At 47.9% G+C, this 25,522-nt stretch overlaps 1 protein-coding gene across 1 annotated transcript in view; it reads left to right on the forward strand.

The window, feature by feature from the left end:
• LOC144180658 (acid-sensing ion channel 4-B-like) overlaps window positions 1–25,522 on the forward strand; it is a 93,492-nt gene that overhangs the window by 40,819 nt on the left and 27,151 nt on the right. The window contains exon 3 of the mRNA XM_077708964.1: window positions 4,743–4,897. Coding sequence (XP_077565090.1) covers window positions 4,743–4,897 — 155 coding nt within the window. The remainder of the gene's footprint in view (window positions 1–4,742; window positions 4,898–25,522) is intronic.

The raw sequence follows: 25,522 nt of genomic DNA on the forward strand, positions 1-25,522 counted from the left end.
ACCCGGCGGCAGAGGGAGAGGACGTCCTCGATGTAAGCCGCATATGTTTCGTCGGGACGTTGGACGCGAGAACCCAGATCTTTCTTGGCGCCATCGGCGCGAGCTGACGGGGTGCCGAATGCTTTGCGTAGATGCTGAGTAAAATCGGTCCAGTTCTCGAAGGTTGCCTCGTTGTTGAAGTACCATGTCTTTGCGACCAGGTCTAGGTGGAATGGAACATCGCGCAGTTTAAAAGCACCATCCCACCGGTTAAATTGGCTGACGCGATTATACTGGTCGAGCCAATCTTCGACATCTTCACCCCGAAGACCAGCGAAGGAGGGAGGGTCGCGCTGGTGGCCTGTGATCACCCATGCCGAGGGCGGTGGAGCGCTGTGTTCCGACGCGCTTTCTCGTTGCATCGTTGGCTCGTGGAGCGGGAGACGTCGACCCGAACGGAGCTCCAGGGGTGTAGCTGGGAGCGGCAGAGGACGGGGCCGACAAGCAACTCCACCACTTGAGAGAGGAAAGCAGGCAAGCAGGCCTAATGCAGGTCGGTGTTTATTCCGGCGGTCGTTACTCAGCAGCCAGCCAAACCAACGAACTCCGATGATGATTAGGATCGCGTGAGCCCAGCGATACGATACTGATGATAGTGTGTTTGGACACAATAGGGAGAATGACCACTCAAGCAATCAATGTGAAGACAGCGCTCACAATATAGCAAATAATGGTTGGTAGTTAAAATATATATGTATATATATATATATATATATATATATATATATATATATATATATATATATATATATATATATATATATATATATATATATATATAAATATATATATATACATATATATAGAAATGCCGGCAGTCTACAACGCCAAAGAAGGCATAGTGGAATGGTTAGAATATTTTTTACCGTTAGTGACGTTATATTATTATTTATTATTATTAATTACGTGAGAAAGAAAGAAAGAAAAACACGCGCCCAGAGTGGGGACCGAACCCACGCCTTTCGATTAGATCTCGACTGCCTTACCAATTCGGCTATCTGGGCGACTGTGTTCCGCTTCACTTTCTGGGGTATTTATATATACTACAACTGTATCTGACGCTTGAGGGTGGTAGCCAGCGCCACTCAGAGTACATGGGGAGAACGGGACCTTCTTTCAACCCCCGGGGCGTGACGCGAACGTCTACAGCCTGTCATAAGCGGGTAACTGGCGGGAAACCCTCTTATGCTACCTTGGAATCAAGGCTGCCAGAACCGAGGCCCTCGCTAAGCTTTCGCATGATAATAGGGTTTGTAAATAAGGGGCTCGTTAGAAAATACAGGAAGAAATGCCGGCAGTCTACAACGCCAAAGAAGGCATAGGGGAATGGTTAGAATATTTTTTACCGTTAGTGACGTTACATTATTATTTATTATTATTAATTACGTGAGAAAGAAAGAAAGAAAAACACGCGCCCAGAGTGGGGACCGAACCCACGCCTTTCGATTAGATCTCGAATGCCTTACCAATTCGGCTATCTGGGCGACTGTGTTCCGCTTCACTATGGCTGTAGTTTTGACGTAGTGTTCGGCGGCAAGAACTTGAGCTCTATGTTCTTGAGCGGCACGTCCGTGTGGTGTGCCGAGCAATTTTCGACGAGGAGGCACGCCTTGCGCTCCTGTTCCGCAAGCTGCGTGTCCCAATCCTTGAGCCATTTATCGAAGACGTCGCGCGTCATCCACGACTTCCTGTTCCAGGCGTACGTAACAGGAATGACGCAGCGGTTGCGGATGCAGTGCGGCGTCTTAGTTAAACTTGCCGATGACAAGGGGCCGCAGTTTCGTGCTGCCGTCCATGTTGGCGCCCAAGAGGACTGTTATGCGGGCTTTGTTCTGTTTGCCGCCATGGCACTTCTCCCCTCGGGTGTCGAGCGTTTGTCGTGGGAGCATCTGCCAGAACAAAACTCTCTCGTCTGCGTTGAATATTTCCTTTGGGTCGTATTTTGCGAGAACGCCCGGCCATTCTTCGTCCAGCCACTTCTTAATGCTATCGTCGTTGGCGTCCTCGCTTTCGCCAGAAACCGTCTTGCCGACGATCTGGTAGCGAGCTTTAAACCGTTGCAGCCATCCACTGCTTGCGGCGAAGCCTTCGGCTTGGTGGATGAACGCGAAATCCTTCGCTTTCTGTTGGAGCATAGGCCCCGACACCGGAATGTTTCTGGCTCTGGCGTCCAGGAACCACCTGTGGAGCGATCTTTCGACGTCTTGGAAAGCTGGTTTCCGAACACGGCGTGCATCGCAGTGCTGGGTTTGTCCCGCTTTCGCCTTGATGTCACCTTTCGTCTTGAGCAGCGTGCTCAACGTACTCCGCGGTATATTGTACGCTGCGGCAACGCTGGACTTCTGCTCTCCTTTTTCGACGCGGCGGATGATTTCCAGCTTGGTCGCAAACGTCAGTGACGTTCGTTTCTTCACGTTTGCCGCCATCACCACGCCGTACGCGGCTGACACAGCGCCTTGCAAACACAGTCACGTAACTGCGCGAACAGTGTCCGCTAGTTTAAACCACGCACGACGCTGAAGAGGTCGTTAAGGCGTTGAGGCTTGAGCTTATCGACTGAAACAAGACAAGACGATGACTGAAGCTGATGGACAACGACTGAACCAACTGGTGAACCGGCTGAGCCTGAATGGCGCTACCGGCGCCTCAAGCATGCGTTTGAGTCGCAAACGCCTGCTGCGCCACCGCTATTCTCCCCTGCGTTGCGGGAAAGCCTGCCGCCTGTCTCCGGAGCGCGCGCTTTAGGCCGGCGCTGAGTTCGATATATCCATTTCTTAACCGACCGAGTTCGATACAGAAAATTAAAAATGCATGTAATTCTTTTAAAAAACTGACAATGGTTCGATATAAGCAATAATTCGATATACCCGTGTTCGATATAACGAGGTTCGACTGTAGTTTGAAGCTGTGCTGGCAGCGCGCTGTGTGGTGGTCATTTGTGGGCATACCTTACACCGTGGTTTGTTACAGGGCATGCAACCAGTAGTCTGTGGTCGGCTGATGCTGGATTTAGTGAGAACGTCACCCAAATTTTTGCTGCGTCTACAAACAACACGTGGCGGCTCGGGGAATATTCTCTTTAGGCGTTCACTTTGAGCGAGGATATTGTGATGTTTCCTTCGTATGGATGCAACTTTCGGAGAAGAGGCCGAATGGGTCAAAACGAGGTTTGTTTGTTGATTGGGTTTTGGAGCTTTTTTTCTGAGAATGTCGGTGCGGTTCAACTGGTTAGCTCATGTAATCGCGTCATCGATCATCTGCTCTGGGTATTTTTGATTCAAGAACGCGGTTTTAAGTTCTCTGCAGTTAGAATCGAAATCCGCCTGGCTTGTGCAGATTCGCCTAAAACGGTGAGATTGGCTATAAGGTATTGCAGTCTGCAGGCACTGCAAGACTGTAGTTACGTTAATTGTATTTACGTTAACCGGAACTTTTTATTGTAGTATTTTATATTGTAGTTACGTTAACCGGAACTTTTTAACATATATTTGAAAAGACAAGAGCATAGCGGATTTAGGGTTGGTTGCAAAGATTTCCAGAAAGAACGAGCAGCGAAGTGGGATGTTTGGTTTCCGTAATTGGTGTTAACAATAAGCAACAGAACATTTTGGCTAAAGGCAAACCTGGAGGTGTTGAAATTAAGTAGAAACCGTAAATCTACAAAACCAATCGGTAATTGAACATTCAGTAACTTGAAAAACAGCAGTTATAAATTATACTGAAACAGTTTCGCTCTAGATAAGACATTCTGTTGATGCGGCAGAACCGGTGCACTCCAATGAAAAGTTCGAGAAGAGATAATATGTATAGCTTGATTTTGGTAGATGGCAGGTGATATTGGCAGGTGTTGCCCAATGCGGCAATTTCATAACTAATGTTACTGGGCATGAAAGCAAAATAAACGTACAGGAGTGCATTGAATGAAAAAAAAGGTCGTCCTCTTTTAACCCCATGCGGGAATTTCATACGTAATGTTACTGGGCATGAAAGCAAAATAAACGTAAAGGAGTGCGTTAAATGAAAAAAAAAGGTCGTGCTCTTTTAATCAAGCGAATACTGAATGCACATTTTTGGTTTAAGTAGGAAGCGAATTTAATGTTAGTATCGCGTATTGTTTCTCATGTTTTCTGCAATGAAAGGATCCTTCGCCTTTTCCCCTGCTACTTCTTGCTTGTTAAGCCACTTGTCCCTGACAACCGGGCGGTTGTAGTGAGCAATGATTACAGGTATTGTTGTGGCTTTGCCGCAAGCCGACACACAGCGGAAATACCGCTGAACATGAATTTTGGACAATCGAGCAGAAGAGGCAAGTTTCATTTCATTGTTCGAGTTGGATTTCTATTGCCAGTGACCGGGACGGCTTGAATTGAGAAACGACAGCCTCTGAACACTTCTTTGTATTAAAGAAGCCGCGAGAACACCCCATAATACTTTTCTGCACCCCGGAGCCGCAACTGCACAGGTAAAAAGAAAAAGATCGCGCTCGGTTCGCAGAAACTATGGACTTGCCCTCTGAAGGTGTTAGAAAGGAAATGTACGGTAATCAAATCCTGGTTGCAGCGTAGTTCGGAATATTGACACTGTTGAGAAATACGGGTTGAAATTTACGATAATTTTTTTACATGAGTGCCGTGACTTGCGTTGAAAAGTTGAATCCGCCATTTCTTGGTTCTTTTGTTCTTTGTGCTACCACATCGCTGAAGCTCACTGCCGAGGACATCGCTCTCTCCGACCGGCTCAAGGAGTGGATCTCCAAAGAGCAGAGGAGAAACTTGAGTCGCGCCGAGAAGATCGGCCACCAACTTGAGGACATGATCCAGGAGTGCCGCGTCCACGAAGGGGACTGCCTCAAGAGCCAGTAAGTAGATCTACATCAGCAGCATCATCACAGTCTGAGGCACAGATGATAAGATTATGAGGCACAGGCACCGTTCTCATTCATTTCCGAGCTCACCATTCTTGTGTTATTCGAACCAATTCTGTGGTAACCAAATTTTCTAACCCCGTCTCAAAAAGCCTTCCTCGCCTTCAGTCGCTTACGACGCCGTCCTTCGACAGCCATTCTGTCACAAGGCGCCCTAGCAGTCAGCAACCACCATTGCGTGTCTGAAACCACGGCCACTTAAACCAGAACAGCACTACTCTTTTGCGGAGCATCCACCCTAGCTGGGCTACATATACCACCGATATCGCGATCGGCTTCAGCCTGATCGAGTATCGAAGTCACACCACCGTCACATAGAGTTACGGAGCCGGCCAGAGCCAGCACCTCGATTGGGGGAAGGACACTACAACGACAGTGCGAAGTTTCCTCCGAAGCTTGAGTGAATCCGGTGAAGTGACTAATGTCATGTGACTTTAGTCATGTCATGTGACTAATGTGACTTTAGTCATGTGACTAAAGGAGGTTTCTCTTAAGCTGATAAGAATTTTACTTGCAATACTTACATGGCTTAACGAGTACCTCTCCCAACATGACATAAGGAACGCCAGAGAGAAAAATAACAGTAACTAGAGATCTTGTCAAGAACACGAGGCAAGCCCTGTGTCCGAACCTTTGGAATAGCTCATGCAGTCGTTATTTGAAAGGACATTAAAGCGTAAAAGCAAGTTTGCCTGAATAAAAGCGTTTGTGATAAACACCCCCCCCCCAGGTTTTTTTTTTTTTTTCAGATATTCAGCGGCGACAGGGATTTGCCACAGTGCCAATAACTAGACAAGGGGGCTTGAAGAAGGAACAAACATATATTATTAAGAAAACACAATAAGGTAACAGAGGTAACAGAGCCTTCGTTATGGTCCAGCTACATGGTTGTAGTAGTCAATAATGGCAAAGTGCGTATATGTTTAGATCCGTCAGATTTGAAGAAAGCCATTCTCAGTAGAGATGGGCAAAACGGCTCACTTCAGTGGCGGCTCAGAACGCCTCAGTTCACTGAAGTGAACCGGTTCATTTGAACGGTTCAGCGGTTCATTTAGGTTTGTAACCGGTGTTAAGCATGCATAATCTAAATTATTACTCAATTGTTATTGAGTCATTTATTTTGTAACAACATCCGCTGTATTTGTGCTGAAAAGAACTGGCCTCACCATCATTACAAAAGTTTTTATGTGTCAGTGGTATTTCAGAATCACTCTCGGTCGATATATAAAGAAGAAAATGCAACTTTTTGCCAACTTTATAACCTCACAAATATGATCTCTACTAGTGAGCTGTGACGCCAGAAAAAATGATTCTGGAAAACATGATACAAGAAACTAATTTTAATATTGTGGTGGTGAACAACCCTTTGTTCAGTTTATTCGAAGCGAGACGGGTCCGCTTTTTGGCAGCGATAATAGATGACGCGAAAGTTGCACACAAGACCCAGCTGGGTCGGCCCATACGCCACTAATAACTCTTCCGGAACGTGCCGACACGACTCCTTCAGAGCCATGCTCAGCACGATTCTCTAATCGAGCGAGCAGCCGCTGAACGTCGGTTCTTAAGAGAGCCGCTCTGCCAAAGAACCACCGGGAGCCGAGACTCGCCGCGGAACTGAGCGGTTGAGAAGATGCGGCTCGTTCCTGACTCGGACAACAGCTGCACGCACAAATGTAACTGTAGTGATTCTAGTGAATTATATGGTCACAGGAGTTTATTTTCCTATTACTTTGAAAATACAGACGCCGTTTGTTCACTGCTGCCATTGCGGCCTCCCGATCTGTCATTCACCGCCGCCGCCACCGCGGTTCCCAAATGGCGCCTCAGAAGATCCGCTTCGCGACGAGTGGCTCTCGAAAAGAGCGGGAGCCGTTCTTCGGTTCTTCGGTTCAGTAACTGAGCGGAAAGAGCCGGAAGGGCCGATGAACGGGTCAAAACTGCATCCGGTTCTCCTGGCTCGAATTGTCTGCTCCCACGACGGCGCGCTGGAGGAATTTGAGAAATTAGCCCCAGATGGCCTGGCAGTGCAGTTGCTTTCCCGGGCCGATAATAGATGGCGCAGAGAGACGGCTCATTTTAGAGTTCCTGTATATACTCCCTACGGGAGCAAGAGTTGCGCATAGGTCCGCCATCTTGACCACCGAGCATCCAAAGCAGCGTGGGAAAGCCAACCGTCGGGCTTGAAGGAGTCGTGCGCACCGCGCGAGGGGAGCGTGAGCGCGCCCCGACGTAGCTGCTTTTTTTTTTTTTTTTGTAACGCGCGCTTTGCTTTATTATTAGGGGTGTTTTCCTATAACGCATATCCGAATATCGTGAAGATATGGGTGTGCAAAATGTTCCGAAATATCCCTCCAGGTCTTAACAAACATATATGTGTTACTATAAATTTAACGAAGACGTGACTCGTTTTGCTCAATAAACCTCCATACTGGTTAGATGCCTGGTATAAAATCAGCACGCGCGTATATACACACTGGGTTATTTGGAACTCAACCTACAGTTTTTGCAGTCTATAGTGCATGTCGGTAAACTTTCATGCCTTGACAACGTAAAGTGATGTGACAAAACGCGTTCGAGCGTTCGACCTACAGTTTTTGCAGTCTGTAGTGCATGTCGGCAAACTTTCATGCCTTGACAACGTAAAGTGATGTGACAAAACGCGTTCGAGCGTTCTACAAGGTTGCAAAAACTGTTTTACCTGACATATCATTACCGGGAATCGTGATGCCTTCTGCAAAAGCCGACAGCCCTGAAGGCCTAGAATTTGTTTTGGTCTTCCATTTTCGCTGTTGTCGGTTATTAGCAGCTGACTGTTCCTTTTGTTCGAATGGTTACAGGAGAAGCTGACGCCTAGCTCTTCGCGCTGACTCACATGACCGCTACTGAAGTTGTGCAAAAAAGATACTCTTCATGTACTAGCGTGTTGCGGCTTGTCGCCCTCGCGCTACGAACTACGAATGCGACATGGCAGCGGCGCAAAATATACGAAAGACGCCGACAGCAGAGGGCAGCAGCGGCGTTGCAGCCGCATCGCAGGCTTCTCTCCGGTGCGTGGATGCTTTTGGGCACGTGACGGCGATCAGCGAATAGGGTCGTGAGCGGCGAATGGAAATCAAAGGCGCAACTCTTGCTCCCGTAGGGAGCATATACAGGAACTCTAGCTCATTTGACCCGGGTCTTCGGTTCTTCGGCTCAGTAACTGAGCCATCAACTGAGCCACCGGCCTGCCGAACGCGCCTCTCCGCCGGTGACGGCGCTAGTTTACCCTTTCCGCCGCAGCGTTAGTCGTGGCGCTAATCATCGGGGAAAGAAGAGCGGCGGCTGCTGGCCACGGTCGCGGTGTCCATGCGGTGCGAGTTGTTTGTGAGCACACTGACGGCCGAAGTGAGCATCTTCATAATTTATAATAATATGCGGTGATACGTGAGGCAGAAACTCACAATACAGGCGTCGCAGACTAACCAGTATTTCCGAGGTAGGCACAGCGGTGCATTTGTTTTCCTTTTAGCGCGCCGCATGCGACGTTATCATGTGGCGCTTTGGTAACGTCATGCGCAATAGGCAGATTTATTCTAAGGAATTTCCCAAAACTTTCAGGAATAATATTTAGCGTGGCAAGCTACTGTGAGCAATCGCATTTCTGTTTATTACGTACCAGCCTATAACTTCCGCGTGCGCGAAAATCACATAAATGCGTCATGATGTGTCGTACACGTCCATTTTTCAATGCGCGTTTGATAAATGTGACTGCATATTCTCAAACATTGCTTTACCTGCGTTTTCAAAGAAAACTGGAATACTCGTAATACTTTTAGGGTCCATTGGTTCATTTGCTTGGGAAATATTGTTCGACTGCACTTTAAGCTACAGAGTACACAAAATAATGGAGGACATGCGAATGAAGTGGACAGAGCGAACGCAACTATGAACTGATTTACAGAACACTATTTACATGGGAACCAAAACACACGGAAATGTGTACAGGATGCAATTGGAATGGTGGAAAATTGGTGCAGTCGTTCCTTGAGTTGCACTAGTTAAACAACGCAATGTACAGTTCGAAGGCAGATAAAAATGTAATAAATCTCTGGGACATAAGAAGGTAAATATAATACATTTAAACGAAAATGTATTGTTTTTCCTCTTCGCCTACAGATCCCCGGAAATCAGCTTTACAAGCGGAGAACTTTTCGCGAGAGAGGCTTTCGCGAAAGCTTCAGTAAATTCTCCAAAGAGCTATTAACGTTGCCAGCCCAGTTAGCAAGAAGCGGCCTCAATAGCTTTTTCAAAAACACTTCGCACAGCTCATGACAGTGGTACGGGTCCCTGTTGCTGGCGCACCACATCAGTGGACAGTCTGCGAGGTGTGGGAAGACAGTGTCTAAAAGAAGCTTACAAATTTGTCCGCTGTGTCGGACATGCGAAGATTGCAGGGCCTTTTCCACAAATGTGCATAATAATTTGCACAGCCAGACCGCTTGCGGTCGGGGGTAGCTCAAACCTCCCTGGTCGAGGCTGTATAGGAACTAATTCGCCCCGCCAGTGGCCTCGTTCCCCTTCAGCTGCACCTTGCATTCAGGGCACGTCACCTGCAATGTTTGACAGAAAGGTACAGTACACCACCTAACAGTCCCATTTTCAAGCAGCGTCAGGAGGTAAATTAAATGAAAGTAATGTGCTCAAGTACAAATGATTACCCTTTTCTCGCTTCCCGGCCACGGCGGCCGCTTTTCTGATGGAGGCGAAAAGCAAAAATGCCCGTGTGTACGAGATTTCGGCGCACGTTAAAGATCCCCTGGTGGTCAAAATTAATCCGGCGCCCTCCACTACGGCGCGCCTCATCGCCTGCGTTGCGTCGGCGCGTTAAACCATACAATCAATCAATCAATTACCCTTTTCTCGCAAACGAAGACCAGGTAACCAGCCAAATAGGTTAAGGGCGCGAATTCCAGTTCCGTGGGGACCTCATCAAGCTTCATTATGTGCTGAAGCTTCCAGAGGACAGCAAGGGCGCAGTCAGGGCACCTGGGAACCTCCGAAGCTGCCCTTTCGCTGACGCAGCTGACAGGCTTGAGTGCAGCCTGGCACTCTGAACTGGTGGGTGCATTTCCACTCGTGCTGGCCTGCAAAATACCAACCCGCACCGCAAATCGCGCTTCTTCAGTGGAACAGTTTTGGGAACACATGGCGGCTAGCTGAAACTAGATGTTACTACGAACCTTGAGAAGCTTCTCAGCTGTGAAAACGGCTGCTCTGGAGTCAACACGGTTATTTCCGCCGTTAAACTGTCGGAAGCAGCTGAAAACCGACTCCACTGGATCGCTTTTTAGGGCTCTTGTCAGCACGTACCTGAAGCTAAAAAAGTAGGCGAGAATCAGTATGGATACACCACAAGAAGTTGCTTATGTGGGTGCGTAACTATGACTGAGGAGATGAAATCTCTAAAAAATTTATACTTGCCCGATTTCACTCAGAAGATATTCCACGACAGCGACGGTGGACTTCGTTGTCATGACAGTTGCTTCATGGGTCTCTTTTGTGAGGAATTTCGTCCCAGCCTCCATGCTCTCATGTTTGATGTCTTCAATGTAGGCGACGAAATCAACCTCGAGCCACGCTAGCCTCTCATCATCACTTGAAACAAACGGCGCTTATCTGGATTTCCACCCAGCAATATCGTGAAGGTCATACCATCGGGCAACATACTTCATGAAAGTAATGGTTGACCCACAGTCTCCGAATTTCTTAGCGCTCTTGTGGCACTGTGGGTTGCTGTGAAGGTACTCAAGGGTGGTAATTACTACCGGAGAAAAAATAGCCGTAGCACGAGACACCTTCATTTTTTCCAAATTTGTCGGCTCAACGTGAGCTCTGCTCAAAATGCGCACCGGCTTCACCAGCAAATTCTCTTGGATGTTGTGGAGCTCTTTCAAGAAAAAACCACCTCTAATTGGCCCTACTCCGTCAGACATTTCCCTTTCCAACAGGTTGGTTCTAAGGTTCTTGATGAGGTGGCTTGGATCGAACGACAGGAATAAGGGTGCTCCTTCACGCATGGGGTGCGGCACAACATGCTGCAGCGTGCCGTCCTCCGACATGTCCCGGAACATTGCGGTGTTGGTCTGATGATTTCCGCAACGATGCGCACAATCCGAAAACCCGATTCTTCAACTGCCCTCATGACATGAAGGGTCATATTCAGAAGATTGTCGTGTTTTAGGTTCTTTGTGAAAACGTAACCTGCCGGGATAACGTACGCCTTTGACAGACCGCGAAGTACAAAACAAAGAAGCCTATTAGCCACTTCGCTAGCACGTGCTGGCCCTTCACACTGAGCATCGATAAGGCCAAAAATCCTGTCAACTTGTCGATCGTAAATGAGCTTCTGCTGTATTGACATTTCATCTACGATGAGGCTGCAGTAGGCCTCGTTATCTGAACGGAAACCTTACCTTTCCGTCTGCAGCCGTTCCCTGATGAGGCGTGTCACTCCAGTTTCGCCTGTGGACGATCCAACGAACCTTTGAAGCGTGCTTCTGCAAGGCAACTTCAGAAGGTTTCTGGAGCGCACGTGGTCGTACCCTTTCCGAGAGCACGCTTTCCATAGCACGCACTCTCTTACTGTTGTCTCTTCCCATGTTGGTCTGGCTTTGTCGAAATTCTCCACTTGCTCCAGAAGAAACCTAGCGGTTTTGTCACCCTCTTTTGCGGCGTCACGAATCTTCACAACTGCCTGCACAGCGCGATCCTCCTCGAACTTCTTCACTTGTTCGCGGAGTTCGTCGCAGCGTTCTTGCAGTTTTTGAAGTTTTTCGTTTAGTCTGTTTGCTTGCATTTGAAGGCGGTGGGCATTTTTCTTGGTATCAGTGATAAAGTGATAAAGTCGAATGAAGTCTGGCATTCTTGAGTCCCAAAATTAGGTTTGCCGCATGACTGCTTGTCCGTGAGAGAGTAGAGGATTGGGTCTGCATCTGTTGGTGAGTGCGGTGGCATCGGTTGATGTCTTTCTTCATTCCCAGTTAGGGTCGTTTCATTTTCTGCAGCCGTTGTGCTCACTTGCTCTTCATTGCTTGCTTGAGATGACGGCGCACACGCATCGAGCGGCGGCCGAACAAGCGCCCTCCTTCTTTTTGGGCTTCCCGGCTGCATGTACGTTGGGTACGACGGGAATCTTGTCGGCACAGCTGTTGGTAGCAAGAACTTGCGCTTCAATCCCTCCTTGTAGTCATCCTCTTTGAAGTGCAGCGAGCAAACGACTTATCGGGAGCTTCGTTTCCATTGGCTGCCCTTGTCGATACCTTGACGGGAGATGTTGTGCAGCCAGGCGTCACGGAGTTGCTCTTTGGCCGGAAACTCGTGGTAGCAGACGTCCAAGGTTTTCGAGGAATTCCACTTGCAGCGCGGCACGCAGTACTTAGGCATTTCATAGCCTGAAGCACACTAGTACGTTATATTAAGCGCGCAATGCGCGGAAGTATGCGAAACGAAAAGCTCAAAGCGCTCACGCGAGCTTCAACACTCCCGCCACTGCTGCTTTTCGCGCCCAAACCGTAGTCTGCGCTGATACGTGGCGCCCCACTGCGAGTACAAGCGGCAACCGTAAGCGTCGCTTTCATGACCTCGCCCGTCGCCCACGCGCGATGGTGCAAGCCGCATTAATCCTTCCGACCACGGCTGCTCGATGGATCCCATCGAGGGGCCGTGTTCCAACCGTGTTGCTTGCCCGGGTTATTCCGGTTCCACTCTCCTGAAGTTAACATGTACGGATTACTAACACTGGAAGCTGAGCTAATTCGTTGCTGTTCTCCTGAAGTTAACATGTACGGATTACTAAAACTGTAAGCTGAGCTAATTCTTTGCTGTTCAAAATGAAACACGACAAGCAGTGCAAATGCTAGACGACATAGAATCACGCAGAAATACACAAGTTCTCACTCGCACGCAGTTTTTATTACATCTTTGAATACACACCCAAGCGGCCTTTCAGACTTCACACAACAAATTTCACACATACGGGACACTCGATCGCACATGCGAAATCAAACCACGATTCAAACGAAATACGGAAAGAAGAAAGCAAACCACGAACACATTACCGATAGCACGCAGGTGTTTCTCTAGCAAAACAATCAGGTTCGCAGCGCATCTCAGCATTTTACCAACGTCCCTGTTTAACGAGTAAATAACTGGTTTACTAAGTGATGTGGCCAACTATTTCTCCGCATTTGGGGACACGTAGTTCGGGGCAAAATTACCGTGCCTGAATTCAAACATGAGACAGCCCTGGTGCTGCTGAGCCTGTGCTTGGCCGTGTTAAAACACGGCCGTTTTAACATTGTCCTTCAATTAGCATATGGTGAATGGCGGCTTAACAGAATTTTATTTTCCAGCAGAAACGGGCTGCAGTGTTCAAACCGAATTGGCATTGTAACATCTACAGTCATATTCCCGAACATCGCGGGAACTGGGTCGCGGGAGCTGTCGCATCGCTTTCGTCCTTTTAAACCGCGAGCAAGAATTACTTACCGCCGTCAAACAGATGAAATTCTTAGATGTTGAAGGCATGTCTTTGCCGTAAATTGTGGTGTTATTATTTTCCAGATACACATGTTACAACGCGAGGGAACGACGTTTGAAGGAACGATGACCGTCGGTATTCCGTAGGCGCCCCGAAGCGACCGCCGCGGGAGCTGTCACCGATGCGTGGCGCCCCCGCCGAAAGTAGCGGCGGCAACTGACAACTCCGCTCTCACGCCGCCGCCCATTGCCGGCGCGTGAATGAGCAGGCCGGACCTAGTTTCCATCGAGCGGCCGTGACTGAGCGAACTGAGCGGAAGACCCGGAAGAGCCGATGAACGGGTCAAAACTGCATCCGGTTCTCCTGGCTCGAATTGTCTGCTCCCACGACAGGGGGCGCTGGAGAAATTTGGAAAATTACCCCAGCTGGCCCGGCAGTGGAGTTGCTCTCTCGCGCCGGCAATAGCTGGCGCGGAGAGCGTTGACCCGGCTTTTAGGCTCCGTTGGCTCTTTCTCCATGGTTTGCAGTGCTGTGGCTCGCCCCGTTCGACACAGATCACTGAGGGGGCGAGAAGGGTCTCCCTCTCTCCAAAAGAACCGCCGCTCACTTTTACTGAGCCACGTCTCACTCGTTCTTCAAAAAGAGCGGCTCAAACGAACCGGATCACTCCTGAGCGACGCATCTCTAATTCTCAGAGAGCCCTACCACATGCCTACTTCAGAGGACCTACTGCCACGTTTGCATAGTGCCAAGTACTCTTCCACGCTGGATGCTTCATCATGATTCTGGCAGGTTTGTCTTGGCGAAGAAAGCTCTTCTTCATGCACCATGAGCACTCCCTATGGACGATACAAGTTTTTACGCATGCTGTTCGGCATTGCATGGGCCCCAGATGTTTTTCAGCGCGCTATGCACGATTAGTCTCTGCTTTGACCGGTGTAGCTGTCGTCATAGACGATTTATTAGTCTGGGAAAGCTCCCGGGAACAACATCACAAAAATCTCGCTGCCTTGCTCGCATGGTGCCGGGAACACAACCTGAAGCTGAATAAGAAAAAGTGCCGTTTTTTTTTTTTTTTAGCAGTCCAAAGTGCGCTACATGGGTTGTGTAATCTCCTCGCGAGGCCTTCACCTGGATCCCGACAGGGTTGACATCATGACAGTACCGCCACTTTAGAACCGTAAGGAGCTCCAAGTATTACTCGGTATGATCAACTTTGTTTCACGGTTCATCCCAAACATGTCCGTGACAACAGCCCCGCTACGGGAGCTATTAAAGAAGGACACGGCGTAGTTGTGGATAGACGCACAGGAAAGACCTTCCAAGCATTGCGCGCTGGTGTTGGCACAGCGCCTGTCCTGGCCTTCTTTGATCAAACAAAACCTGTGAAGCTCTCGATACAAGCCAGCCAGTCTAGTGTAGGGGCTATTATTTGGCGAGGAGAACACCCAATTGCCTACTCGTCACGTTCTCTGACCGAAGCCAACAACGGTACTCGCGAATCAAGAAAGAAACCTTAGCCATAGTTCATGGCTGCGTCCAATTCCGGGACTGCCTTCTTGGGCAGCAGGAAGTGGCACAGGCCGCTGGAAGCAATGTTCCAGAAACCGCATTGCGAATGCCCTCTCCGACTGCAACGTATGCGGCTGGTGCTTCAGAAGTTTCCAAAGTGACTTATACACACGACCAACTTTACTTCGGACCTGCCTAGCCATCGGCGCTCTATGGGAGCGCTTGCGCCGAGTCTCGTTTCACGCCAGGCCGCTAGGGGAGCTTTTACGCACTGTTGCTGCGAGCGGCGGCTACGCTGGCAGTGCGTGCTCGAGCGCTAGTAGCAGCCGTGTGGCGCGGGAATTCGTGTTTAATCACACTTCAATTATTTGATTTCGGTAATTCCGAAGGAATAAGCAGCAGTTTTACGGTGACCATCCCTGAATGAATGTTTTTTTTTTTTTCTGATTCAGCGTTGTGTGATGCGTTACGGTGCACGCGACGCATTTAGTTTCGTGGTCTGATATGAAGTGATGCCTAAAAGAAATAACATTATCTCACGTACTGACAACGGAACTGGCTAGCTAACCAAAGTGCACAGGTCCATACTCGCAGGGGGAGGTTATTTTCGAATTTGGTGTACACTGGGACGTTTATAGCATACACCAAACTTATGTCATAAAAGCTTCCCAGGAACTCCTTTTGTTACAGTAAATACAACAAAATTGAAGCTTTCTGTTGAAATTCCTCATGGAGTGTAGCGGTTTTTTCTTGCTATGTGGATGCGGAGGAATTTTCTATGCTCGGAAAACAAAATGCAAAAATTCAAACACTGAAGATGCTAATTACGGTCTTACACGCACTAATTAGCGACGATGATTTGGCCCCCTTTTTACGAATAAATTGGAAATTCTTTGTTGCGAGTGCATGTGAAGTGCTACAATGATCTGCTACACTACTAACTCAACAGCGATGTCATTTTAAGCCTATTTACTGGCTAATTTTATTTACATAAACAATGCCACGGTTTAGGCACACAATGCCACACTGTAGTCAAGTTTTCAGAACATTAATGAACTGTAGTATTGCACAATCCTTTCCACTTTGGCATTTTTTTTTTCAAAAGTTCATTTTCGTTCACAACCATACACTTCACTTGAACAATGGAGCACAGTAGTCACACTTTCAGCACTCTTCTGGAGTCTGGTTTTTCCGCAATCCTTTTCCCTTTCCCACTCTTGGCCGTTTTCTACGCAACAAAATTTGTGAAAAAAGGTCGGCTGAACTTCTCCATCCCGAGCTCTCAACTACTGCCCTCGTATGACTATCCGTTCAGCCGTCGTGGCTGAAAAACTTGTTTTCCAGTGCAGCTGGTAGCAGCGTCCTCACAAACAGTGCCATCGGTGTTTTTGTGGGATATCGCAAGTTTTGCGAATGCTTGGGCCGCTCTTTCCAGTGCAGAGACAAATTCTAGGAACCGAAGCCTGGGGTATGATAGCCCAGCCCGTCCAAATTGAAGATCACTCCAGTGGCAGGTCCAGATTAGCGAGGCGTGTTAAGCCGCTCCACGCAGAGTGAGCACTTAATGTGTTCCTCGACGGTTCTCTTACGACAGCCCGCAATGAGGCCCAGTGTGCTGGCCTTGATGCTTGGAACTGGATAATCTAAAAAACACACCAATAAATTCGGTGGGAACATGAGAGGTACGCTCAGATGTAAAGACAGCGCACCGCTGCTCGTTGCTATTTAACACCAATCGACCATATTAAAATACAATAACTATGCGCAACGAAGCATGCTAGCTTCAATTTGTCGTGATCGGTTGAGCTATAAAGCGCATAATCACAAATATCAAACACAATTGTGAAGGGAAAAAAATAAAAATAAAAGGAAGGGTGTTCTCATCTTTTCTTGAGATTGTCTTTATCCATTTGTCTCAAACTTTGGTGACGTGGAACTCGTAAAATGAAACATTTCTCACCTTACCTTCTTCAGATCTACAATAAGGTACAAACAGTATACCATCGTGCTTCTTCAAAAGAAAAACTCGCTTCACAGGACTGAATAAGCTGTATTTTTTATGTCTGAAGCATCGTGCTACATACGGCAGATGCAACTTACGCTCCACGCCTCGTCTGCAATAGCGCGTTCTGCATGGCTGCGCCCACGCGTGCGACGGCCTCGGCGGCGAGGAACGACAGGGCGTAAGTAGCGCCACTCCACTAGCAGCGGCGAAAATTATCCCTGCAACGGCGGTGCTGAGCAGGTCCGCTGGGCAGGTCCGAAGTATAGTTGGTCGTGCTTATACACCAGGCAAGGAGCCTTGTCGCGACTTCCCTGCAAGAAAGAAGTCTGAAGAAGCGGAGAAATTCCATGTCAGTGTTGTGTCCTCATTGCCTGCTTCAGACAGGCAGCTACAAAGCATCGAGGAAGCGACTATTAACGACGCCACCTTCACCGACATCTGTCGTTCGTGAGCACAGAGTGGCTCGAGAGCAAGGACCACCTACGAGACGCCCTTCGACCGTACTGGAACTACCGCGACGAGCTACCCATTGAAGATGGTCGTCTCTTAGTAGCAACAAGCTTGTCATACCCCCAGCCAAGCGCCGGGAGGTCCTTCTCCAATCCCATGCCGCTCACGGAGGCGAAGAAAAATGAAGGCCAGGACCAGACAGGTGATGTGCTGGCCAAACATGAACTCCGACATTGCTGCTCCAGCAAAGTCGTGCAGCAGTTGCGATAAGTATAAATAAAAATTACACCATCTTTCCGTGGGGAGCCCTGATGAAAATGCGAAGCATCATGGGGGTTCCGTGTGGTTCCATTGTGTTGCCGTTATGTTGAGTGATGTGTGTTTAGTAGCGCCAGAGGGAATTCCGCGTCCGGTCCACACCGGTGTCAAAGGCACGCAAGTACTGTTGTGTGGCAGTGTGTAGGCGGTGGTTCTCGAGCCGTGGAAACTCGTCAATCATGTTCTTGTCGATGTTGTCTCGCCTCTGTGGTAGAATCGGTAGTCTCCGTCAGCATTGGTGAGGTAAAGGTTTTTGACGTTGGTGCGTCGGCTGAGAGCAAAGTACACGCCCTCCTCTTCGCAGCTTTGTCTTCTTCTCCTTCTTCTTCAGCGGTTCCCCTACCGGAAGATGACGACGGTAATTGAACGCGAAGCTATCTCGTGATGGATTTTTTTAGTTGGCCAATCCCTAGGGGAATCCTGCCACAATCATCACCAGAGGCGCTGCGGACGGGGCACGGACAGGTGACATCCGCCCGAACAAGAAATGATCCGCATCTAAAATCGAAATGTACGGCTACCCATGCTCAGTCACGAGATACCGAGCCTGCCGTGGCAAGATGTCGGGGTTGATCTTTTCCACCACGAAGGCCATGACTACCTCATTCTAGTAGATTTTTACTCGTTCTTGTTAGAGATTCAGAAGCTGCCCCGTACAACAGCTGATGCAGTGATAAATGCCTGCCCACAAGTGTTCGCAACGCATTGAATTCTAGCCAAGCTTTGCAGCGATAACGGCACCCCTTTCAACAGTTAAAGCTTCCGAACGTTCATGGCGCACTTCCGGATCAACCATGTCACCTCCAGCCCCTACTACCCTCGTGGTAACGGCATGGAGGACTGAGCTGTCCAGGAAGCAAAAACGTTGTTAAAGAAATGCCCATTTTTCACGCTTGCATTTTTCGGCGCCTTAATGAACTGGTGAAACACCCCAAGAGACAACCGCCTCAAGTCTCCCGCATAGTGGTTGATGCGACGCTACACCAGGAAACAACTCCCCGTGACCAACTATCACCTGGAGCCAAGGACTGTTCTCTCAGAGGAGGTTTGACAACTACTCCAGGAAATAAGGCACAAGTAGCGCGTATACTAAAACAGAGGTACCAGATATACTGCAACAGAGGCACCAGATCCAGAGTGTGTCTACCACACTCGTAGCAAAGCATGGGCCCCGGCCGTGGTCGTCGGCCCTGCGGGTACAGCACGGTCTTACGTGGTATCTACAGAACGCGGACAGTAGCTACGTCGCTCGAGGAAACACCTGCCCAGCTGCTTGTCTGAACACACTCCCCCTGTGAGTTTCTTAGCCTTATACGACCTTCCGATAAGGCTTTCGAGAAACTTGGAAATCAGAAAGACAGACTGGGAGGTGATGCGTTTTGACTTATCCAGTTATCCACGGATTTCATTACCAAAAAGCGCGAGAAATTATCGGGATTTGGAAGCGAGATCGAAGGCAAAGGAGGAAAAGAAAGTTCGGTGCGGCCCCTTTTCAGGGACCGATCACGATCGGAGGAGGGGTTTAAAATACTATATGCTAGAGTATAAAAGCATGGAAGAGGGGTACTTCCTTCTCAAGCCTTACCCTGATAGCTTGAAAGGTCCAGAGCTCCCTGCCTGTTAAACAGACAGGGAGCCCATCCGCCGGAACTTGAACATGACCGGTCACTTCTACCTTCAAAAGTAAAACTGAAACTCTACTTTGCATTATTTGAATCCCACCTCAATTACTGCAGCCTAGTCTGGGCAACCACGACAAAAACCAATATAACAAAAATTCAAATATTGCAAAAAAAATCATGCGACTCATTTCAGGTGTGCATTATTTATCACCAACAGCCGGTATATTTAACTCCTATAATATTATACCTTTTCAGCATATGTATAATTTCCGCATCGTACGCTCCTTTTATTTTTCATCCGTCCCATTACAAAACTTTTTACCGTCTACAGCACTGCTAACACATACAACAAACGTAGTAAACACGCGCAACACTGACATCTGGAACATACCCCGCTTTCGTACAAACCACAAGCTACAATCTCTTCGGCATAACCTTCCTGATATTCTTAACAGATTTAAAGCAGTACAACATTTTTAATTTAAGGAAACCCATCGATATTTTGTAGACTTGATACTACTTGATGAGAGTTGAATTATTTATGGTGTTTTTCCTGTTTCAGTTGTTTTACCAGTGTCTGCGCTTATATTTTTAGTAGTTTGTTATGTTGGAGGTAAAACCCGCTCTCTCTCTTTGTATTTTCTCCGCTTATACGTTTACTTATTCAAACAATTATCCGTCACTGTTGCATTGTACTAAGTTACGTACATCTGCTTGACCCCTTATTTCTTTTGCTTTTATTTTGCTCACAAACAGTGCTCTTTGCTAATGTTCCATTCAGTATCCTTCTTGTTATATGCTATGTTTTGTGATATCTACTGCAATTTTTATTGTTGTTTATATTATACACATCTTCAAAAAAAACATTGCACTTGTTCCTAATATTTTTTTCCTATATGCAATGTCTTGTATGTCGCGCCATGAATCGCCTGGGCCCTAGTCAAGTTGTTTATACAACTTTTAGCCCAGGAATCCATGTATATTCATCTAGATCCATTTTGGTGAATAAACGAACTGAACTGAACTGAACTCCGACGGCCACCATTCGTGGTTTATCACCCTCCCCCTACAAACACATCGCCACGGTTGATTACAGCGTATGTTTGGGGGCGCGGGGTCCGCGGTGTCGCCAATTCCGTCACCAAGAATGCCACATCCACGGGTTGCATAGGGAGTACCTCTTTGCTGTAAATACAAAGTTACTAGCTATTTTCATTTCTACAGGTACATTTTTCCAAACTTTGGCACCGTAAGGTTGCAGTAGCCGTTGGACATGGGTATTTCGTCTCACAGGTAAGATAAGATTTACGTTATTAGCATTCCTAGTGTTCGTTCTTGGTAACACAAATTGATTAAAAAAGAATGGATGGCAATTAGGAATATGTTGACTACTATACAGACCTTCATTTCACTGACAAGCAGAAGTGGGAGTGTTTGAAGCTAAGAGAATAACAGACGGCTGCGAACAGTTAGAAAATGTCAGTATGCGTAATGCTCGTACTTGAAGTGGAATGATAGGATCTAAATATTGATATGTAAATGCCCAGGATTGAAAGTGATAATGAAAGAGTGAGTAGTAAACCCTCAGAACTGGGTATTGTAGTACACTCTACTCCTTAAGAGGGCCAAAAAGGATTAAGCATGTTTCGAGGATACCGTTGCTATGTGCCCTTTCCCATTTATATGTAATTTTTTTCAGCATATGCTGAAAGTTAGAATCTAGAATAGTAAATTAGAATATAGTAAATACGGCAACTCAATGCGGGAGCTGTCACAAACGAGTGATATACTACTTCAGCGTCCCTGCGCTCCGACGCTCTAAACACCCTCTTGCGCGGTGGAGAAACCATGGCGGGCAGATTTAGCCAGTGCTGGCCAAGCCGGCACGAAAGTACTTTCCAATTCCTGCTACGCAGGTAAGTAGCGAGGGGCCGTTCTCGACAGCAGAAAATGTCAGCAGCCGGTGGGAGGTGCTTATCCCGAAGCATGTGGAACAACCGGAGTTATCTTCGTAATGTTCTTTTCCCAGGGGCTTCTCCTCCAAGCCGCAGTAGCGCTGAGGATCTGACCCGGGGTATCCTCAACCGACAAACTCAGCTTCCGATACAAAACTGTACATTTATTTACAGCCCGGCGGGCGGCTAAAAAACAGTACTCAGGCGGAGCTCGAAGACGACGGGCCGAGCTCTCCTGCGCCCGGACCGCGTGTCTCTTGTCTCATCTTCCCTTCCTCCTGCCGCTGAGAACCGGGGAAGAAGGAAAAGCGAGTCTTTCGTTGGGGTCCAACCCCATGTGGTGGCCATTAGCGCATCCGGTGTGGGCAGGCGCGACCTCACTCGGAATGCGCAGCGTTTCAAGGCGCCGCGCGGCACGTGCGTTTCATTTGTGCGCTGCTCGTCCCACGGCCCGCGCCAGTTGGTGCGTCGAAGCGCCCGACAACTGGTATTTCTTCTCCAAAGCTTGTGAATAGAGTAAAGGAAAGCTGTGCATGAAATTTCTGAATGAATAGTCAACTCATAGTGGTTTCCCGAAATACTGGACCTCCGTGAGTTCCAATTCCTATTCGGGTAATACTTTGTTCATTTTTTTCACACGAGCGTGTATCCCCGGGCACACGAACATCTCACCGGCGTCATATCCGTCACGGAAATGACATCGCCACAAAAAGTTCCACTGACGTGGCTGCGCGCGGATTCGAGCCAGGAACTCTCCCGTCGCAGCAGGGGGTACACAGCGCTACGCCCACTGCGCTATGAATTCAAACGCAAGTGGTCTTACGAACGCCCCTTATATCTTTCCCACTACCTTTTTCGATCAGATGCAGCTGCCTTATAGGAGAGGCGAAGCAAAGCAGTTCATCATGTCGCTATGAAAACGCCGACACTTGGCGCCTCGATGCCAGCGTCTTCGTCTACGCGGGACGTGGGTGAATTGAGGCACCCTCCGCCACCTGTTGCTTTCGGCTTCGGTTTCGGTTAGGTTTCTCTCGCACGGTTTAGAAAGGGCTGTGGTTTCGGGTGTAGGAAAAAAATGATCCCGGAAAAAATGGTCCCGGAAAAAATGGTCCCGGAAAAAATGGTCCCGGAAGAAATGGTCCGGAAAAAGTGGTTCCAAATCCAAGGTAGGAAAAAATGGTCCCGGCAAAATTGGTCCCGCAGTCAAGGTAGGAAAAAGCCGTCTGCATAACAGGTGTTACCTGAACGAGGTATTAATGGTAAGCATACAAACGTTCAGTTTATAAAAATACCTGGCAAAAATCGAACATGACATCAATCTAAAATGCAATCGCTGCTCTAGATTGTTGTCCATAACCCATGTTGAGCGAGAACAAAATATAAAGCCGTTTCAAACAAACAAGCACCCGGTAATTCGGTCGCCAAAATGTTTGCGCACGGAAATGTCCGTGCACCGACACGTCCGTACGCCGTACGGGTACCCGTCCGTACACCGAAATATGCGTACACCGAAATGTCCGTACACCGCAAGGTCCGCACCGAAACGTCTGGCACCAAAGTGTCCTGCACCGAAGACCAGGTGCAATTGTCACCGATACTGATGAAACCCCGCACCGTAGAGCCTCTATGACCTTCCAGACACTGAGATGGCTGTGTCCGACTAAGCTACTAACCGACGGTTCCAGGCTTTGCTGTTGTTTCTGCAGTTTTAATTCAATTACTTACAATAATATTTTTAATCGATGTTCAGCCCTACCATCCATCCATCCATCCATCCATCCATCCATCCATCCTTCTCTACATACATCGCCCACACATCTATCCATCAAATCGTCCGTCCGTCCGTCCGTCTGTCTGTCTACCCAATTTGCTTTGTTAGATTTTAGCCTCCAGAGGCGTTAATTTCTGCCCCTTATAGGAATATTAAATATTCCAACTCTTTCTCAACCCTTTAGGTAAAACGCATAAGGACAAAATGAAAACCACAAGAAAGTTCAGATCTGACTAACTTGAAGGGAAACACGTCGACTGGAGCATGGGACCATTTTTTCCTAGATGGTCACTGGGACCATTTTTTCCGGGACCATTTTTTTCTGGAACATTTTCTCCGGGACCATTTTTTCCGGGACCATTTTTTCCGTTTCCGGTGGTTTCAGTCCAATTTACGCAATGTTCCGGCGCGTGCCATCCAGTATCTAACATTCATGCGTCTAACTGTGCCATACCGACGGGATGAAAAAGAAATCAATGATCAAGTTCATATGAATGCACAACAAACATTTAGATGCTCCTATGAAAGGGATACTGAAGTCAATTTGTCAAACTCCCGTTTTTGCTTGCACTGCGTAGACTGGCTCAAATTAACACACTTTTCATCGTTTATCTGTTTGATAAGTCGGTAATTATTTTATAAAGCCCCAAATAACAAAAAAATATCATGCGCGGTCTCCGGCGGCCGTACCAACTAAATGCCCTGACGTTGGGAGGAGGCGAACCGTGATTAGACGATGTCCAAGGATTAGCATTGAGATAAATTTCTGGTTCGGTTATGTAAAACAACATGCTTGACATACGACGCTATCGTTGGATGGGCATTCTCGATATCTCAATAATCGTCATACCGCGCCTCTGCGATGTTGTCGGCTATAGAATGTCTACGATAAGCCTCCCAGGACAGCTTGGGATTGTAGCAATCACTAGCCGAGGTCTGCCTAGTGAATGAACGCTCTCCGCGTCACCGGCGTCACCGCAGACACTCAAATGCCATGCGATTTTCCCCAATATTTGGAGCTTGCCTCACTCATGCCTGTGTTGTAAAAAGCGTGTTCACACCAAGTCAAGAGTCTGCTGATTCTGGCCTGTGCCCACTGCCCGCAAGCAGTTGGTGCTTATGGCAACAGCACGCCAACGAGAACTCGCTAGCGCGTCAGTGCGCGCTACTGCGAACTCGTTCGAGGAGCAGGGAACGTTACGGCCCAAAACTGGTGAACTCAGTATAACAACATCGGCCGAAAACGAAAAAATCATCTTAAAAAAACTATCCTCGGGGATTCGAACTTGCAACTTGCAATATAACATGCCTGATGCTCCAGACTACTCGGCCACGGGCCAGCTCTGCTGGCGTTGAAAATATGAGGTATATAATGAATAAACAATTTACACTTTTATTTAGTTTTAGCATTTCATGCAGCTTAGGTGACTATTTGTTGTATAGCGCTCGTGCGGTAAGCGTCCCCCGAATTTCCTCAATATCAAAAGTCTAGCAAGTGGATTTCTTAGATGGAAAGCGTTCGCAGATGTGTGATCGTGCTGCTGACCACTGTGCTTGTTCACCCAGCGCAAAAAAGTGCGTCCTGCTCCCTAGTTTTACGCTGTACGGTAAACGTTTCGGTTGATTTTATTTCCTTGGTACCTATATTAACTTCGCTGACTCTTCTCCCGCCTCCAATTGTCGTGAGATTTTCCTGCCAGCGTACCAGTCAGCGAAGCGTCACATGTGCGCTTGTGCGGCGCTTATGTGGATATGTGGAGCAACCTGGACTTCGACCTTGATACAGTGTACAAACTATCAAACTAAAGAAATGCGCATTCTTCCCTTCACAAACGTGTCGTGGCTTAGTTTCAACTGAGCGAACGAATTGCTACGACCAGTCGGCGGCCGGCGGACTACACGCTGGCCCACTGACTCTGTCGGAAGGTCGGCGAACCGTGCAGTAGCGCAGTCAAGCCAAGTCACTTCCCCCTAACGTCGCACGAAAACGCCACCTAAAATAGGCGAGGAGGCAGAAAGGAGGACAGCATTTTTTAAATTATTTATTCTACTAAATAAATTCGGGGAAACGCGCTCTGAGTGGTCGAAACATGGCCTATAGACTCCGGACTACAATTTGCGCTAGTAATCACGCAATATTTACAAATCACTTCAGTGTACCTGTGAAGGCACATTTCACTTCCGTAAAGAGGCATCAACCCCATTTTTTATGATTTGTGATGTGTAGTTTCGAACTATTCGATTCTAAATTATTCGACCAGATCACTGTTCGCTTCTAATTCACTTCAAACATCAAGAGTGGAAGCTTGGGCATGATGTTGATTCATATTCGACCCAGATGTACAGCGCAAAAGACAAGCACCAGAAAGAACACAGGACGGCCGCTGACGCACAGAAGCTTTAATGAC

The sequence above is a fragment of the Haemaphysalis longicornis genome, unplaced genomic scaffold (assembly GCF_048455015.1).
Source record: "Haemaphysalis longicornis isolate Haplotype H1 unplaced genomic scaffold, Haemaphysalis longicornis Haplotype H1 scaffold_4, whole genome shotgun sequence".
Lineage (NCBI taxonomy): Eukaryota > Metazoa > Arthropoda > Arachnida > Ixodida > Ixodidae > Haemaphysalis > Haemaphysalis longicornis.